This window comes from Carya illinoinensis, chromosome 15, assembly GCF_018687715.1.
Source record: "Carya illinoinensis cultivar Pawnee chromosome 15, C.illinoinensisPawnee_v1, whole genome shotgun sequence".
Taxonomy (NCBI): Eukaryota; Viridiplantae; Streptophyta; class Magnoliopsida; order Fagales; family Juglandaceae; genus Carya; species Carya illinoinensis.
In genome coordinates this window covers 13,576,496-13,596,993 of record NC_056766.1, presented here as the reverse complement: position 1 = coordinate 13,596,993, position 20,498 = coordinate 13,576,496, and the positions used below count along the sequence as shown (strand labels likewise).

Below are 20,498 nucleotides of genomic sequence, written 5' to 3'. Positions count from 1 at the left end.
AATGGCTAAAAATTAAAATATCATCAAAATAGACAACTACAAATTTTCCCAAGAAGGGTTTGAGTGTGATGACTTTCACAATTTAATATATTTTATCACCTCTTAACTTTAAACTTTAGTCTAATTTTATTTATTTTTGTTGATTTTAGGTTTCATTGTTGTTATTTAAATTTTATTTTAGATGTGAAGAAAATGAAAATCCAAATTTTAGAAGCCCCTCGTCTAAGAACTTCAAATTTAAATGAAGATTTATTTGAATATAAGAGTTGATCACCAGTATTTTTTTAAGATGCTAAAGATAGAAGAAGATTTCCAAATTTAAAAGGAAGAGATGTCGAAAAAGAGAAGTGATTTGGATCTACTCTATTGGCATCTAACTACCAGATGAGAACAAGTGAATAAATAAATAAAAAATAAAAGAAAATATTTATCAAATTAAAAAGAAGAAGATGACGTGGGAAGTTTAGACTTCATTCTATCTATTGGTTTAACTTACCATGTAAGACGTTCATGGGAATAAATTAATTGGCAAAAGTTATGATGGTTTGACTTGGCGTTAGTTTGGATTTATTTTGGCTGGCACATATGTACGTAGGAGTGGAGAGGAGTTTTATGGAATGAGCCATTTTGGATTAGGACATAGTGAGACGCAAGGGCTTCACTTGGAGAGACGCACGCATGCGGAATCAAGATGGAATGCAACAGATTTTTATTTGATTTGTTTTGATAAAAGACGCGGCTTGCGGATCCAAAGGGACGGCAATTAATTTAATTTCCTGTGGTTTGGAAGACGTGTTGCGACTGTGAAGATGCTGCTACGACTTAGAGCTGCAATTGTGAGGAACATTTTTCAGTGTTCATTTTCCTTTTAGTATTCTCAAAAAAATTATGGTGAATTCGTTTATGTTGAATTTAATTTTTAGCATGCATTAAGTTTTCTTTATTCTAGCAAAATGATGTAATCTAGTTCCAAACTATGCTTGATTTTCTATGCTAATTTAAAGTAATTCTTTCTTTGTTTGTCTGATTTATTCTGAGTTTATAGCTTTTAATTAACTAGCCATTAATTAGATGAATTTTAATCTTGTGATTTGATATCGAAAGAGGGAATTATATGATAGATCTTGGATATTTCAGCATAGATAAATATAGAGATTGAAGGACTTTTATGAATCTATGTAGTATTAAAATCATTGGTCTTATTACTTTCTTACTTTATTAATTTGCATAGTCTTGTGTAAAATGATAAATAAGAATAATTTCCAATTGACTATCGAAAGAGGCTTTTGGATGAATTAGAGATTTGCTAACAAACAGAGAGAATTAAATTCAATTAGTTAGATGAGTAAAACATAGTAAGGAATTATGTGAAATCGATTTCCTAGAAGTTTTCTTTCCCATTAATTTGATCTTCGAATATCATTTTTCTTTTCCTTTGCGTATTTTTGTTTGAATTGATTTTATTTTAAATTACAATTAAAAAAATCTTAGTGACTTCTCTAGATAAAATTGAGATTAGTATAATTTTGGTATTCTTCAAATGTAAGTTACCAATTCCTGAGGATGATACTTTACTATAAAACTACGATACTGTGCGCTTGTTGTTTTGCACCGATCAAGAGTGCTTGTGTCATAACACACATGAATGTGCTTGGCAGTTTGGTTAACCCAAAAGGCATGACCAACCACTCAAACAAGCCATCTTTTATCTTGAATGTCGTCTTCCACTCATCACCGGGACGGATTCGAATTTGGTGATACCCACTACAAAGATCAATCTTCATAAATATGGATGCACCACTCAATAAATCTAGCATGTCATCAAGCCGAGGAATAGAAAATCAGTACTTCACCGTTATCTTGTTAATTGCTCGGCTATCTATGCACATCCTCCAAGTAGTATCCTACTTGGGTGTAAGTAAGACTGGTATGGCACAAAAACTAAGGCTTTCTTAAAGCAAACCACTGTCAAGCATTTGTTGAATCTGCCAGTTAAGTTCCTCATTTTCCATGAGGCTCATACGATAATGTGGTAAATTTGGCAAAGAAGATCTTGGAATTAAATCTTTAGCATGTTGCACATCTCGCATTGGTGTTAGCTATTTTGGCATCTCGTCGGGCATGATTTCCTAGAACTTCTCTAGCATTTTTATAAATTTCATGGGTATACTACCATCATCTTGCCTTGTCTCAAGGCTCACCACCAATAGCACTAGTTGCTCCTCCTTTAGAGCTTGAGTAAACTGCCGAATAGTCAACATTGGAACAGCTTATTTATTGTGTTTTGGTTGTGCTTCAAATTCAGAAATCTGCAAAGGGTCTAAAATAAATTTCTTACCTTAAATTTAAAGGAATAAGAATTGGCATACCCGTCATATATCACCTTCTTGTCATGGAGCCAAGGTCATCCCAGTAACAAGTGACAAATGGTCATGGGAACCGCATCACACCAGGCCTCATCCATATAATTTTTTCCCAATGAAAACTTCACCAGGCAACAATGCTTCACCAGGATGGGATTGTCTTCATTAATCCAACTTACTCAATAAAGAGTAGGATGTTTTTCAACTTTCAAACCCAAATGCTCCACTGCATCCCTAGAAATTATGTTCATTCCACTGTCTTTGTCAATGATGACATTCAACGCATGACCTCCATGGTCCATACAGGTATGAAAACTATTGGTGTGCCGCCAATCAAAATCATCTTGGATCTCCTACTTAGTGCCAGTTAAGACTCAGTGGATCGCACAACTTGGCAGGTCAGTTGCACCCAAATGTTCTAAACATCGCCATCACCTTTATCGATTTCCTCTTCCTCAATCCCCTTAATTGCATCAAGCACTATGAGTTATCTCTCACAAACAAAGGCTAGCTTTTATCTCTCGTAGGACACACCACAGCAAAGTGCCCAAACCCCTTACATTTGTAGCATTGTGGCCTTTCGCCCATAAGTTTGGCCTTCCATTTTTGGTCTCTCACCACAACGTTTCTACCTTGGTCATTTGGCAAGGGTGATTTCTGGAATTAGTAAACTGGTGTGCACTACTACCTAGAGTGATTTCAAACCCAAATGCCTGTCTTTGTGGTGAAACCTTTATAAAAATGATTTTAAGAAAAGAGACGGGAATTACCATTCATTTTAAAACAACTTTTCCTTTCATGCTAGGATATGAAAGATTCCATGTTTATAAAATAAAACGTGTTTCTTAATTTAAAGAGAGTTACATTGGAAAACATTAAACATTATAATTAAAAATATTTCATACAAAATACTATGCCTAGACTTCCGTGCTCTTTTCCCGTGTCCTTCCTGATGTGTATTGTCATCTTGTCTCTGGGAGGGCATACATAAAACTAAAATGAGTCGAAGAATCATAAGCATTAATTGATACAAGTAAAATATAATAACATAGATTTTCAGTCATGTATTCATCACTCCATACAAACTATACATAAAATATTCGTTCATTTAAAACATTTCGAGGTGGGGTTTTTCTTGAAAATGATTCTCTTTTATAAAACGTTTATTTTCTTTCGTAAAACGTTTCCCCACACCTCATGCCTTCATTTCTTAAAGAGTTTGAGTATACATACATTATTTCTTATCACTTTCCATTGGCCGTTACACACTGTTACACCCCGTGTGTTGGGATCAGCGGTCTTTTGGACTTGATTCCGCCCTTGGCCATGGGTTGGGAATCCCTCAGTTAGGAGGCAGCACTGGGTGCACTATTAGTACTACTTACCTGGCATTACAATCTGTCCTGTCTTTTGGTACCCATTCATTCAATCAGGGTCATTACGTATTTTTGTACATTAAAACTTTCAGTCATTTCGTTCATTCGTTCAGTTCTTTTAGTCCTTTACATTTATTCTTTTTTAGTCCATTCAGTTTATAGACATCGTTTAAAAGCATAGGCTTAAACCTTGACATTTAAAACATCCTTTAAAATCATAAACGTCAACATTGTTTAAAACATTAGTCCATGGCATCATTAAATTATAATGAAACACCATCATTCATGGCGTACTATGTATACCATCCATTAACATGCATACACTTAATACTTTGGGGTGCATTAAAAGGGGCTGCCAAGAAGGGCCATTATATACATATATTTGAAAACTGATACTTAGCATTCTTTCGTAAAACAGCATCCATGTCATTTCGTAAAGCATCATAAAGGAAAAACATTTCATTTTTATTTCATTCATCTATTTAGAAAACTCTAGAAGTGTATGAACATAATACTTACCTGGACTCCATGTCATACTCATTTCATGTATGTGTGTGTTAGATGACAACCTACATGCATACACATAACCTTAGCATCATCCTCAATCTAGTACATAAGCAACTAAACTAGAAATAGAACTACACCTCACTTGGAAACACTCTCCTTCTATCCCTTGCTATTACATGTCCTTTACTATACTAAAACCTTCGAGATCCACTTATAGTCACTGCCTCTTCCAAACTCGACATTCTACCTCGAGTGCTTGTCTACTAAAGTGAATCTCAATGATTCATCTTAGGGTTAAGACACTAAGAACTTCACCTTAATCTCCTATTAACCACATTTCAATGCATGACATAGTTCAACTAAGGTTCTGCCTTGCCACTGAGAATTCTCATATGAGAATTTTGAGTTTTAAGATTAAATATTAAAATATTATATTTTAATATTATTATTATTTTGGGATTTGAAAAAGTTAAGAAAAAGTTGAATTATTTATTATATTATGTATGGAGATTTGGGAAAGTTGTAATGATGAGATGAGAATTTTGTGTTTGAGATGAAAAATTCAATGGCCAAACAGTACCTAAGTCATGTATCACAATCCTAAACAACACACACGTCACTTCCTTTCGGCATCCTAGCCACTTCATCCTCATTCCCATCCATACATGCCTCATGAATTTAAGCCAACTCTGAGGCTTAAACATCGTATACACATTCTTAGGACAAATTACCCATTACATATGGTAAATCTATCTGGCACATGTGTCTAACCAGATTACATACGTACCTTACCCCCTATTATTACCTAAAATCAACTTATAATTCATTGAACGCCCATTTGTGTAAACAAGCTCCATACTCTAATACCAACTTCTACTTAAACCGTCAGTAGGACTTTCCTACTTCCTAGCCTTTACCAGTTCATTCCAACACTTAACATGACAAGACTCCATTCACACTACACCTCTGTCTTGTCACGTAGATCGAGACTAATCCCAAGCTACACCGTAACACCCGTCACTATGATAGGGTCACCTCACGACTACTTTGGGACACTGTTCAACAATTCCCGACACTACCCATACACTCTACGTTCCTCAGCTACGCCATCTAATCTTTGTGACACACCATTCAATGCATCAGGACTTCACTACACGGAGTACACTACATGTGAACTCACTTCCATCCACACTATGCCATACATCATTACGACGCACGCCATACAGTGCATCGCAACACAACATGGAGTATGCACCACGTGTACTTCCTTCACAACACTACGCCACATCACTACTATGGTACACACTTCATAGTACAGTCCACAACACTTGGCAATTACGCCCAACACTTTACTACAAAGCGAACTCCACAATTATCCATAGCACAGTCCACAACCATCTAACTAGCATCTAACATAAATAATGAGGGAGAGAGGCTTATACCAACGTCGGAATTAACCCATGCGTTGCCTGCTACCCATCACAGTCGATGATGTCGGAAGAGTCATACGTGGCAGCTAAACCACGTACGGTGGCTATCCAACTTGTAAAGTGGCGGTTTGAGCTTAGGGAAGGGCTAGGGGTGGTCTTGGGAGGTTCATGGTGGTCTTATGGTGGCTGGGGTGGCAGAGCACAGGGAAACCGTGGGTTTCAAGGGGAATTCGTGGATCTAAAGGCATGGAAATGGAGGGGAAAGCTTGGCAGTTTGTTGGTTGGCCATGGAGGGCTTGAGAGAGGTGCACTGGAACTGTGGTGGCGAGGTGGAGGTAGCATGGTGGTTGGAGGGCATCAAATCTAGGCCAAATGGATGGAGAAACCCATGGTAAAATGAGAGGGCATGAGAGAGATGGAGGGCTTGGTTGGCACGAAGGAGCTTGGGGAGGAGTCGTGGTGGTTAGGGGAAGCTTGTGACGACGGTTGGAGGTCGTGGGTGGCAGAGCTGAAGGAAATGGTGGCTAGTGGTGGAGCTGGGTTGAAGGAGAAGAGGTTTGGTGGAGGGAAAGGGGCTGCTGCCCATGCATGAGCTAAAGGAAAGGGAGGTGAGAGAGGGAAAAAGGGAAAGTGAGGGAAAATTCTAGGGGCTTGGATATTTAATCTAGACCCTTCATCTTGCGGTCTCCAAAACGATCTAATGATAGGCTTTAAAAATTGATTTGGAAATGCGTAAATATTGATTTAACTGAAAACATAGATAGGAGTTAAGATAAAATATTATTTAACTAAACTTTAGTTTATAAAATATAATCTTCATCATTAATTAAATGATGAAGTTTTGCTAATTATCTTTAAGAGAATAAACCATTTAATTAATTAGAGTTCTTAACATAATTTAAATCTCATTATATTTTTAAATAACTAAATTCATTTAATTAAAATGATTTTCTACAATTATAATATTTTTAGAGCTTTGAAAAAATATTATAATTGTCTTACTTTAAATCAGGCTTTGTCTAATAGCACTCGAAATACCCCATATAAATATTTTCAAGACAATTAAACTATTCGAAGGCTTTAAAACATTGGGTTTGCTTTAGAAATTGTTTGATATCTTTAAAAACACGCTATTGAGATTTGGCACACAGAACGAGACTCGTGACCATAAGAGAGAGAAAGAAACAGGATATTACAACTCACCTCTCAATTTGAAGGCCCCATTTGCTTCTCAACACGTAAGGCCAATTGATAAGCCTCTTCAATGTTGATGAGTTGTGGAATTAGCATTTCTTTGCGCAGCTCACTACGTAAACCATGTGGTAATGAGCGAGAGTTTGTTGCTAGTTTTCCACAATCTTACTATGAATAGTCAGCTCATGGAAATGGTCTGTATACTGGTTTACAGTCAATGATCCTTGCCTCAGCGGTAGCATCTCTTCGAAAATCATTTGTTCGTAGTCAATAGGAAAATATTTCTCCTTCAGTCGCTCCTTCATTTCCTCCCAATTAGACACTGGTGCATGTTGAGTATGACATAATTTTTCTTCCACACTTCCCTACCAAGCTCATGCATGCCCTCTTAATTTCATACAGACAATGAACTTTTCTATCCTTAGACACAGCAAACCAATCAAAATAATCCTCAATAGACATCAACCAATCTTCAAAAGCATTGGGGTCCAACTTCCCATAGAAATCTGGGACATCCACCTGCATCCTCTTAGTTAGTTCATCAAGAGGATGATGGTCAGCATCACGCCCACCTCGTCCCCTAGAAAATGCACGGCTATTATGCTCAAAGCAAGCTCCACGATCACCAAATCCCTTGTCCCTCTCCCTATATTCCTCATCCTCTTCTTCGTCTTCACTATCGTTCACTACATCCTCTTGAAAAGGCCCACACACCCTTCTATTGTGAGGTCCAAACTCATCTTCAGTTCGACATTCTTCCATTGCATCCAACCTATGATTAATCTGCTCTAGCATAGATGCGAGTTGGGTGATTTGTTCTTGCAGATGGGTTAGGTCAGTGTTTGGGTTTTGGTTATTCGACATATTGTAAGAATTACCACTGCGGGTTATACAAGCATGAGACACTAATTCCTTGAGGAAGGAAACCTTGCTCTGATGCCAAATTTGGTGCAAATCCTCTAGAGCCAACCTCACATTGACTGCCAAGAAGGAAGGAAGAGAGAGAGAGAGAGAGAGAGAGAGAGAGAGAGAGAGAGAGAATCTCTCTGTAAATGGAATCTCTCCAATTTCAAATTGATTAACAAAAAAAAGGCATCTACCACTTCCTTCCATTACCATGTCTTTAAAAGGATTACATACGATGCTATAATTTAGGAACTAAACTAGTAAAGAATTACTAACTTAGCAATAAAATTTCAAAAATATATAGATAAGAATTTTAACAACTAGTTAAGTCTCCATTCTCCATGGTTCAAGGAGTAGTTTCCGCATTGGTATCAGCCTCCAAATTTGCATCACCAACCCACCTGAAAAAACCAGACATATATCTCCACTCCAAACACCATGGCATAACAATAGGGAAATGTGCTAGTATATTCAGTCACCAAATATCAAGCAGCAACACCAACATGGGAAACTGAGATTGATATAAAGAAGTTGGGAGAATAACAACAATACCAAAGCATGGAGAAGATATAACAAGAAAAAAGACATGATTTTGCTCAAGTGTTATTTTGTCAACAATACCTAACTTACTGCCCACATAGTGAATGACATCCATGTTTTTGTCAATATGGTTTCATCCGCCAAAAAAAAAAAAATGCACAACCAGTTTACCATGTAAACTATTAATGAACTTTAGACATTTTTAATTAACGAGATGACCTAACTTATACCTTATTTTCCTTCCCTGCTCTTAGACCACTATATAGTTTTAAAAGGCTACATGACATTAGGGTGCTAAGATCTATGGTCAATAACAAATAATTTAGTTAGCCTCTTTTAAAAATTAGAAGGATACTGCATATATATATATATATATACTCATTTTCTAATAAATTTCACAACACACTGATATTTGATCTCTTAAAAACTATTTATGAAAGCTATCAACCTGAGATTTTTAATTTTAATTTGCTTGAAACTAAACAGGAAAGAAACAAGAAAAATATAGTTGAGAAGACGCTATATGCTAATTTTTCCATTGATAATTAAAGGTCCACCTAGTAGGAGCATATCTTAGGAGCCGTGGTGGTGGAGGTATGGAGCTTACAGAATTTTTTGGCAGTTTCAAGGATGGAAGTGCAAGGCTTCCAGTGTTTCAAAGGGGTGCCTTTCATTGATTTGGGTAGTGAGACTTTATACACCATTTTCTTCTACAACAGACAATCGATGTCAATAGTAGAGATACGGGTCAACTATTGCAAACCCATGCGAAGCTAGTGCTTTGAATGGCAGAGGTCAGTTGGCTTGTACTGGACGATGCACTGCAGGAGATGCTTTGAATGGTCGAGGCTAGAGGTTGATGGTAGAGGCCATACTCTCATCATACTTTCATTCTATTAAGTAAGATGTTTCACATTCATATTCATTAGATGATTAAGAATCATGTAATAAACGATCAATTAATAGTAATAAATGTACCACATCTTACTTAATGGAATGAAAGTGAAACAGTAGTATTGGAGGGTCTTTTTGTGAATAGTATATAAAATTTATAAGACATGTTTGAGATGAGAGGTGTTTTATTGAGTGGGTATTTGGACAATTTATCTTATTTCACGGATTAAAACCCTCTCATATGATTTCTGTCTTGATCTTTCCTTAGTTATACAAATAAGACAAGATAAAATTCTTTGACAATAACGTAGCTATTTAACATATACTCGAATAATCATGCATATGCTGAAGAAGGAAGGCGTGGAGTGAGATGGACTTCAAGTGGGGTGGCTTTCATAGATGTAAGTCCGAATTCCTCAGTCATGTCGATTGGTTCATCTTTTGGTACTGTTGTAATGTCGAAGGCATGCAAGAAGTTAGCAAGTGTGAGCTGCATAACTTGTAGTGCAAATGAGATTCCTGGACAAACTCTCCTCCCGCTACCAAATGGTATTAGCTCAAAATGCTGGCCCTTAAAGTCAATGTCATTGTGGGTTGTAAGGAATCTTTCAGGGTGGAATTCGGCTGGATCTGACCACACTTGTGGATCTCTATGAATCTTCGATAGATTAACAAGAAGACGTGTGCTAGCTGGGATATGATAACCAGCCAAAGTGCAATCTTCAAGGGACTCGCGCGGAGAAAGTGGCGCGGCAGGATATAAACGCATTGTTTCTTTGATGACAGCTTGAAGATAGACTAGCTTTTTCACATCTGATTCCATCACTAGCCTCTCTCTACCAATCTGGAGGTCTAATTCTTGCTGGGCTTTCTTCATAGCCTCTCGATTATTAAGAAGTAGAGAGAGCGCCCATGTCATTGTCACCGTCGTTGTATCTGTACCCCCTAAGATGAGGGACTGCAAAAGTCCAAGCATGTATGTCTATGTTATTTATAATTTTACCATATTAAACTAAAATTGAACTTAGCAAAACTATTTCCCCAAAAAGACTAAAAAAAAAAAGAGCAATGCCTATAATAAATGCTTGCAATTTCCTCTCGTTTATGCGGTTTGTTTTGTTTTGTTTGTTCCCGTCAAATTTTTTATGAGTGCTCACTTCAAGCCTGGGCTTATTTTGTGTTGAAAAAAGATACAGAAACTTTTTTTTTCAATATCAAAATGATTTCTTTTTTGTGAAAGTGTATTACTAATATTAGATACAGTCTTAGGAGATGCAAATTTCGTGCATTAATTTTGAACAACAGTGAGGGCCACCATTAAAAAGTGAGTCTTTTAATTTTAGACCTAGATTTATCCATTTTATTTTCAAGAGGAGTGCATCAAACTTTTATATCCTAGAATTGTACAAAGGATTTCCCTTTGTAGACCACTAGCATATATTTTTGGGCGGACTTTAGGAACAAGACAAATGTTTCCAACACCCTAGCACAAATTGGGAAATCTTCCATTTTCTTTTTGCAGATAGGAACCAATAGATTCATTGAAAATTTGGAGAGGTTACCCCTTTTAGTTACCATAACAAGAGAGCTAGATTCTTTTTGAAAATGTGAAAAAATTTCCTAATTGTATGTTAAACTCCAGTGGATAATTAGAAGAAGAAAACAAAAAGATACTTTTGATCAGTATGCTTCACAAATCAAGGATGATCTTTATATTCAATAAAAATATAGCAAAGCAGTCTAATTAGTACCCTCCATTAGCTTAAATAGGGTTATCTAAAACATACCAGACAAGTAGCTTTGGTGATTGTATCGGCATCATAACTAGAAATCTCTTCACTGTCAGCGACAATAGACAACATCACTTCCATAAAGTCTTCTTGTCCCTTTTTTACCTCCCCAAAAATTCTTCTTTGCTTGTGCTCTTCTAGCCATCCTTCAAGCTCATGATCTAATGTTTTTGCAGTTTCCTTCATTGTCTTCTCGTACCCACCCAAGTCCAGCCATCTTAGATATGGAAGCACATCTGACGCTACAAATGTCCCAGCCAATACCAAGAAATCTCTCATTGCCTTTTTAAATTGATCATTTTTTTCAGTCTCATCCTTGGTTGCAGCCCAAGAAAATCGCTTCTTTATAATCATCATAAACACAACGTTTAGGGTTACATAGCCGAACCATCTTCTCATCTCCACTAATGCGTTGTTGTTCTTGACCGACAACTCGTAGATCTCTTTTATGGCTTCGTTTACCTCTGACTCTCGCATGTGTTTGAACATCTCAAGACGGTGATTTGAGAGAACTTCAAGAGTGACTATTCTTCGAACATGGCGCCAATAGGAACCGTATGGGCTGAAACCGAACATGGCGTAGTTGTAACCCATGAGTTCTACCGCCAAAGCTTTTGGACGGTTGGAAAAGGCTTTATCGTTGGTAGTGAAACACTCTTTAGCTATCTTCGAACTGCTTACTACAATAGCTCTATGCATGCCCAAGTTGATACTGAAGATTGGTCCGATCTTGTCGGCCATGTCACCTAGGGTTAGATGGGGCGGTTGCATCCCTCCTAATAGGTGGAGGTGGCCAATTACAGGCCATGCACCACCTGCTTTTGGTGGAAGTATCTTTTGAGGGACAGTCTTTTGGGTTCTCCTCCATATCCAAAATAGAAATAAGAAAAAGAGAAATAGGACAAGTATGCTAGCCATAAATACAGTGAAGGAGAAGAACTCAAGGGTAAAATTGTTTTGGTTGTCGATGGGGTTTATAGAGATAAGGGCGTACTTCTTTTTGAGACCTTTGCGTAGTTCAAAGTTGACAATCAGTACCGTTTCCAAAAAGCAAAAATCCGACAAAGTTTCAGATCTTGTTTGCTTGTTAGCCAATTCTCTATGATGCCGCAACAAAACGACGAAACGGAAAGCCATCCTTGATCTGGATGTTTTGCTTTACACGTTTGATCGTTATCCAAATTGACTAAACATTAATTTGCAATAAAAAAATTCAAAAAGAAAACTTTTTCAGACTATTTAATTTTACATCTTCAAATTACGGGTTTAGAATTTGTCACATGATCATTAATTATTCTGCGGACTTCATATTTACCACTTCATCGAATATATTTTCTGTGTTGTAAAAATTAATTCAAAAACTACTTTTGAAATTTAGGGTTTAGACAATCGAGCGAATTCAGATTTTTATAAAATACAGAAATGCTAAAGCAACACATGATGGATTGTGCATTTCAATTGTGTGTTCTTTTTATATTTTATTTTTTATTTAGTGATTGAAAAATTGTTTTTTTAATAAAGTTGTGAAATTTTTTAAAAAATATTTAAAACCATTAAAACAAATATATGATTTTTTTTATTTTTATTTTTTATTTTTTGCATTGCCCCCAGTCCAAGTGGGGCTGTAGGGCGGCTCTATCAAATAATGGAACAAACATTAGAAATAATTATCGCTTTGCATGCGTTGTTTTCATTGACCACAAATAACTGGCTTGTTGGGACATTGGCTTGTTGGCAAGTTATCGTCCATATCCAAAATAATTATTGCTTTGTGTTTGTTCTTCTTGAGTACTCCTTTGTGTCTTTGGGAAATGATTACATGATTTCTTTCTTAATTACATTTTGGGTCTATTTCTGGAGGCTTTAAGAGAATAACGTTAGTAATTTCTTTCTTAAATACAATTTGGTGTCTATTTCTGGATCGAGGCTTTAAGAGAATAACGTTAGTAATTTCTTTCTTAATTACATTTTGTGTCTATTTCTTCATTACATAGGCGATGCACCACCAGCTTCTGGTGGAAGTGTACTTTGAGCAGCTGCTTAATTTGTGGTATCTCCTCCATATCCATGGTAGAAAGAAGACAGAGAGAGAAAGAAGGTGAAGATGCAAGTCATAAAAGTTGTAATTAAAGGTTGAGTGAGGAATTAAAAAGCATATATAATTGCTTTAATTAATGGCTGCCGAAAGAGTGGTTTTGGGGAGAGTCACTTGGTCGATCACGTGTCAAAATCAAGTGACCTATCTCCAAGTTGATCCTTTTATCTTTTATTATTTATAAGCTAGCTATATCAAAAAGTCTATTAGTCATGATAGTAAAGTTTCCTTTTCCTTTTTTTTTTTTTAAATGATGGTGGAGTTTCATTTTCACCCTGGAGAAGTCTTTTTCGCCCTTTATCTCAATTGTGAGCAACTTCGTCTTGTTGAGACTAATGGTATTGTTCTAGCTCTAGTACTTTGTATGATGAGGAATAGAAGATGTTATGGTTAGTTTTATCATCTTTTCTTAGTAATCAATATAGATAAATATAGAATATAGTCTTTTAATTTCAACACTATTTTTTCTTGAATATGTAATTTTGATATGTTTTCTTGAAAAAAGTGTAATATAATATAGGCTTTCAGCATTATGTTTTTCATGAAAAATAATTTAATAATATAGGCTTTTAAAAAAACAAAAAAAAAACCCTGGTATAGGCCGGAACCCAGGTTTCCAGATTGTAAAAACCTAGATCAATCTGGGTTCCGGCCTGGGTTGTAACCTGGGTATATCGGTATATCTGGGCCGGAACGGATTTGGAATTAAAATTCTGGGCAGTACCCGGTTGCTCAGCCATAATGAGGGACACTTCATTAGTTTGATGGAGAAAATAGTTGTGAGGGCAGTAAAGTGCAGCTAGTCCAACATGTGGAAGAGCAAGCACCCTACAGAACGCCTGGCAGATACATCCCAGTATGAGGTGAAGATGAGCCTCTCGTCTCATGGTGGGCAAGTTAGAAAAGTCACTAACTGTGAAGGCGAGAATTATGGGCTGAAGAGACTGGTGGCTCTGATAAGACAAGAGCTACTCGCCTAAGGCCAACAACAGTCTGAGGTAAACTGGAGCATATATGTGAACTTTACAGAAAAAAATGAAAAATACTCAAAAGAATAGTAGTGCTATATGCTGAAGCCCATACTGTAATATCCGGCTCCTTTCTCTCTCTAATGGTCACAAGTCTTGTCCTGCGTACCGAACCTCGATGGCGTATTTTTAAAGACATTAAGTGATTTCTAGAGTTAGCTCGGTGTTTTAAAGCCCTTGAATATTTTAAATATCTTGAAAATATTTATATGAGATATTTCCAGTATTATTGGACCAAGCCTTATTTTAAATAGGACATGAATTATAATATTTTTGAAGAGTTTTAAAAATATTATAATTGTGAAAAATCATTTTAATTAAATGATTTTAGTCATTTAAAAATATTATGAGATTTAAATTATGTTAAAACTCTAATTAATTAAATGGTTTTATTCTCTTAAAGATAATTAGCAAAACTTCATCATTTAATTAAGGATGAAGATTATATTTTATAAACTAAAATTTAGTTTAATAAAATTCTATCTTAATTCCTCTCAGTATTTTTAAGTTAAATTAGTATTTTAATCATCACCATTAGATCGTTTTGAATATCCCAAGATGAAGGGCCTAGATTAAATACCCAAGCCCCTAGCCTTTTATCCTCACTTTTTCCTTTCCCCTCTCTCTCCTCCCTCTCCTTCAGCTCGCATGACAGCCTCCCCTTCCCCTTCACCGAATTCCTTCAGCTCATCCTGACGCTGCTGTGTGCCACCCAGCTTCACCGCCACCACCGGCGTCTCCCGTTCATGTCGGCAAGCACCTTTCCCCACTGTTGAGCCTCCACGTGGTAGCTCTCTCTCTCTCTCTCTCTCTCTCTCTCTCTCTCTCTCCCGAAATGGGTTTCACCCATTTCTTTCCACCGTGCGCCACCGTCATCAACCCATAGCCCCATTGAGCACCACCACAACACCACCATCTCACTGGTGCTAACCCACTGCCAGTTCCCTTTCCCCCACAGTCTCTTCCTTAATCGTAGCTCCCCCTCTCCATCACATGAAACCCATATGGGTTCCTCCACCCATGCCACTGTACACGGCCACCAACAACTACCTCCTCCCACCAGTGACCTTCTTTAACCATCCCCATGCCCAGTCGAGGTCCCTACCCCTCATACTCTTCCCCACTCTCTCACGGGTCTTCCATGACCGGCAGCCTAGATTTGTCGGCGTGGGCCACTATACTGCCTCTTCCTTACCACCATAGCTCCACCGAGCCTCTCTTAGCCCTCCATGATCAGCTAGCAACCCCATAGCTCTCCCTCTCCATTTCCCTTACCAACAAGCCACAGCCCAGCCCTTGAAACCCATGGCTTCACTGTGCTCCACCACCCTAGCCATCATGTGGCTACCATGAGCCTTCCTTGGGCTCCGCTGCCCAGCCCTAAGCCCAAATAGCCACCTTACATGGTGGACAACCACCATATAAGGTGGATAGCCACTGTATGCGATTTAGCCGCCACGTACAACACTTCTGTCGCCTTTGACTATGACAAGTAGTGAGCAACGCACAGGTTAATCCCAAGGATGGTATAACCCTCTCTCCCTCGTTACTTATGTTAGATGTTAGTTGGTGGATTGTGAAGTTCACTGTGCAGTGAAGTGTTGGGCGTAGTTGGGTAGTGTGTTGTGAAGTGTGGGTATAAAGTATGTACTGTAGTAGTGATGTGGCGTGGTGTTGTGAAGGGAATACACGTGGTGTGTATTCCATGTTGTGTAGTGATGCACTGTGTGGCATGCGTTGTAATGTTGTATGGCGTAGTGTGGATGGAAGGGAGTTTACATGGAGTGTACTCTGTGTAGTGTCGTGATGCGTCATATGGCGTGTCAAGAAGGGTTGGATGACATAGTTGAGAAGCATAGAGCATGTTGTGTAGCATCGAGAACTGTGGAACAGTGTCCTGAAGTAGTTGTGAGGTGACCTTGCCATAGTGATAGGTGTCTTGATGTAACTTGGGAATAACCTCAAGCTACGTGACACAACAGAGGTATAGTGTGAATGGGTCTTGTCATGTAAGTGTTGGGATGTACTTTTAAAGGGGCCAGGAAGTAGGAAAGTCTTGCTGACCGGGTTTGAGTAGAAGTTGGCATCAGAGAATGGAGCTTGTTTATACAAGCAGGCATTCAACGGATTATAAGTTAATCTTAGGTGATAACGGGGTAAGGAATGTGTGCATCTAGTGAGACATGTGTGCTGGATGGATTTACTGTATATAATAAGTAATCTATCCTAAGCATGGTTACATGATGTTTAAGCCTCAGAGTTGACTTAAAGTCATGTGACATGTATGGATAGGAATGAGAATTTAGTGTGGGCTAGGATGCGTGAAGGAAGTGACGGGTGTACTGTTGAACCCAAAGTTTCAAGTTTTGTTTAAGAGAATTGCTATGCATTCGCCGCTGTTCACACACACACCCCACACCTGACGTCGATATTACATTTTTTTTCTTTTCCTTGTTTTCCTTCCTGAAACGTGCGTTTTATCCCTCCAAAACACCATTTTGCATTTGAAAATCACACCCGCGTCAGTGCATGTCCTCACTATTAAATACATGTACGAATTGTTTAATTTTATGATTCTTATTTAAATTATTGTTATATACATGTTATTATTGTCATCTACATGTATGAAAATTTTATTAAATACATGTTATTATGTACATGTATAAAAATTTTATTAAATCCTATATATATGTTATTATTGTTATCTACATGTATGGAAATTATTAAATTCATATGCATGTTATTATTGTCAAATACATGTATTAAATGTCATATGCAACAATGCATGCTATTATTTACATGCATTAAATCTTATGTATATGTTATTATTATTAAATACATGTATGAATTGTTTATTTTGGTTCTTATTATCATGCCATATATATAGTTATATTATCCAATATGGAGCAAATGATTCACATTAAAATTAAAGAAAAGATTGGTTGCCCAAAGGTACAAGACTTTCTTAAATTTTGGTGAAAAATCATTAAATTCTATAGTAAGGTGGATATGATGGAGTGAATAATTTTGTATGTCAAGATCTACTCTCAAAGGAGGGTCTTGATGATACAACTAGTTCATCCATTAAAGAAAGGTTGGAGGGAACATTTTGTATGTTAGAGTTTACTCCCAAAGGAGAATTCTGATGATACAACTAGTTCATCCACATAATTTAATATTGGAGGGAACACTTTGTATGTTAGAATTTACTCCCAAAGGAGAATTCTGACGATACAGCTAGTTCATCTATAGAATTTAATATTGGAGGGAACACTTTGTGTGTTGGGGCTCATTCCCAAAGGAAGGACCTCAATGACACTATTAGTTTATTCATAATCGTTTAAATTCTTGATAATGCATGGTGTTGAGGGAAAAATGAGCGTATTGGCATATTCTTGTGAAAACCTATGTAAAATAGTGTTGTAACAAGTGTTGTTGCGAAAAGGTCAAAAGAAAGTGACTTCGCTAGACCCTCGCTCGACAAAGCGCTCGAGCGAACTTAGGCAGATTGCACCGCTCGACCCTCGCTTGACATTGAGCTCGAGCGAACTCAGGCAGATTCAACCGCTCGACCCTCGCTCGACACTGAGCTCGAGTGAACCCAGGCAGAGTGTGTCGCTCGACCCTCGCTCGACACTGAGCTCGAGCGAACTCAGGCAGAGTCAACTGCTCGATACTCGATCGACAGGGCGCCTGAGCGAACTTGGGCAGATTGTGGCACTCGACCTTCGCTCGATACTTCGCTCGAGCCAATGTTCCAGATCTCTTACAATGTAGGATTTTGAAGTGCCTCATTTGACAGGAACTATAAATAGAAGAGCTTAACTTCTATTCTGTGTGTGGAGAATCAGAGCAAAAACCCTAAGGGCCTCCAAGAACTTCTTAGAGCAAACTCTCCCCCATTTGGTTGATTCTCTCTTGGATAAACATTTCTCCACCACAACACATTCAAAATCAACTCTTACTTGAGTCCATTGAAGTGGTCACTTTTGTTGGCCGGAAGAGTCCAGAGCTGCCGTTGATGTAGAGATCGAAAGGTTCTCATGGGAAGCTATAGGAAGGTTGGAGTTCCGACACTACATGCTTGTAGAGATCGAGTGGGTCATTCGTGGTGTTGCAAGCCAAGTTTAGCTACTCGAAAGGTTTTGTGAATGTCCCTAAATTGGTTGTAACAAATTAAAATTTCTATAGTGGATTTGAGGTGGTGTCTTACACCTAGAGTGGTTTTAGATTTTGAAGATGTTCTTCAAATGAGTTTCCGTGATCAAAATCATGTGTTGATTATTTGTGTTATTTGATTCATTTATTAACTGCTTGTTTGTTTAATTTTCAAAAGGCCATAAAAATTGAATTACACCTATTCACCCCCCCTCTAGGTGTAGTGTTGGGTAGAACCATTGCTTTTTCAATTGGTATCAGAGTGGGTTCACTCCGCTAGGATTTAGTTCCTGAGTGTGATCCTGCTGTAATGGTTTAAATGGATAGGTCTCAATCACTCACATCTCCACCATTTTTTGATAGAAGCAACAATGCATATTGGAAAGTTCGAATGAGAGCTTTCCTTAAGTCTGTGGATGAACGAGTGTGGGCTTCAGTAACAAAGGGATGGAAACAACCAGTTGTAGTCATTGAAGAAGTCCAAACCCCCAAGAGTGTGGAAAATTACTCTAGGGATGAAGTCAATGAGTGTAGTTGGAATAGCAAAGGCTTGAATGCAATGTTCATGGTCGTGTCCCAGGAGGAGTTCAAGAGAATCTCCATGTGTGAAAATTGCAAAGAGGCATGGGACATTCTTGAGGTTACCCATGAAGGTACCAAGGCTGTAAAGAATTCTAAACTTCAAATGTTGACCACCAACTTTGAAGAACTTAGGATGAAGGATGATGAAACTTTTGATGGCTTCTATGGAAAACTTAATGATATTGTCAATTCTCGTTTTAATTTAGGGGATAGAATTCCTGAGGACAGAATTGTAAGAAAAGTCCTTAGATATCTTCCTGAGAGGTTTCGTCCCAAAGTCACTGCGATAGAAGAAAACAAAGACTTAGACAACATGAGGATTGAAGAGTTGGTGGGTTCTTTACAAACCTATGAATATACTCTTCCTATAGATAAGAAAAACAAGTCCATAGCCCTCAATGCTGTTAGAGAGAAGTCTGGTGAATCTTTTGATGAACTTGCAATGAGTGACAAGGAGATAGTATTTTATGCTAAAAAATTCAGGAAGATGTTTGCCCAGAAAAACCCAAGACAGAAGAAGAGAAGGTTCAAAGGTTTCAATGGAGGTTCTAGTTCAGAAAACCGAGAAGGGAGCTATAAGCGAGAAACTAGAGCTGTCAAGGACAATATTCAGTGCCATGAATGTCATGGTTTTGGTCACATTCGATTTGAGTGTGCAAATTACAAAAAGGCCAAAGAGAAAGCTAATGCTGCTTCCTTGACTGATAGTGAGTCTGAGTCAAGTGACTCATAAGACAGTTCTCCCAGGAAGAAAAATCTCAACTACATGGCTTTCACTTCCTCTGTTGTAGGGAAAAGTCATAGCAGTGAATCTGTGGTTGAAATTGAGAGTGTTTCTGAAAATGAATCCGGGGATGAAGATGACTTGCAGGAAATCTATGAGAAGTTGTATAAGGAATGTGTGAAATTGAGGAAACTCAATAAAGCACATATTGAGGAAATAGATTTATGCAAAAGAGAAAATGAAGGACTTTAAGGCAAACTAAGAGAAGCCATTGGTCTAACAGATGAGTTGCAAAAGAGGAATGTGACTTTGAAAGATAAAGTGACAACTCATGAAAATGAGCTAACATTGTTAAATACTAAGTTGCAGAAATTCTCCATTGGGAAAAACCAGCTTGACAAACTCCTAAGTTTAGGAAAGTCCTCTAGTGATAAGAGTGGTTTAGGCTATTTTGAAGAGAATCCTGATGCTCCTTCAAGCTCAAAAGCCTTCTGTAAAAATGTGAGAACCACAGTGTTTGTTCCTGAAATGACTAAGAAAAGGAAGGCTCATCCATCTGAAAATGGTAAGAAGCCTTTGCAAGTGCAAAAGTCTGTTCCTCCTCCCAAAAGACAAGGAGCTCGCAACATGAGCCTCATATGTCATCACTGTGGGAAGCTTGGCCATATTAGACCAAACTGTTTTAAATTAATGAGTCACTTTGTGCATGCTCCTGCATTTGTTAACAGTAGAACTGCTTATCCTTCTGGAAGGGGTAAGAATTACATGAATGACCCCATGAATGTCTCAACCTTCTTGAGACAAAGAGTTCACAAAGCAAGCCCCGTGTGTCATCATTGTGGTAAGATTGGTCACATCCGACCAAACTGTTTTGAGCTTAGGAGGCACACCAAGAGAATTGAAAAGCCCTT

General features: G+C 37.8%; 1 protein-coding gene across 1 annotated transcript; it reads right to left on the bottom strand.

Moving 5' to 3' along the window:
* Positions 1–9,377: 9,377 nt before the first annotated feature.
* Positions 9,378–12,132, bottom strand: LOC122297243 (cytochrome P450 CYP82D47-like). Its single transcript, XM_043107237.1, has 2 exons — positions 10,998–12,132; positions 9,378–10,168 (listed from the first exon to the last, which is right to left on the bottom strand). Exons 1-2 carry the CDS (start codon positions 11,916–11,918, stop codon positions 9,545–9,547), a joined length of 1,545 nt encoding a protein of 514 aa, XP_042963171.1. The 5' UTR covers positions 11,919–12,132; the 3' UTR covers positions 9,378–9,544.
* Positions 12,133–20,498: the final 8,366 nt, after the last annotated feature.

Bases quoted from the DNA above. Each gene is read 5' to 3' on its own strand.
- LOC122297243 (XM_043107237.1), bottom strand. From the start codon at position 11,918: ATGGCTAGCATACTTGTCCTATTTCTCTTTTTCTTATTTCTATTTTGG. The intron at 10,169-10,997 runs GTATGTTTTAGA...GGACTTTTGCAG, and splicing joins TCACCAAAGCTACTTGTCTG to TCCCTCATCTTAGGGGGTAC.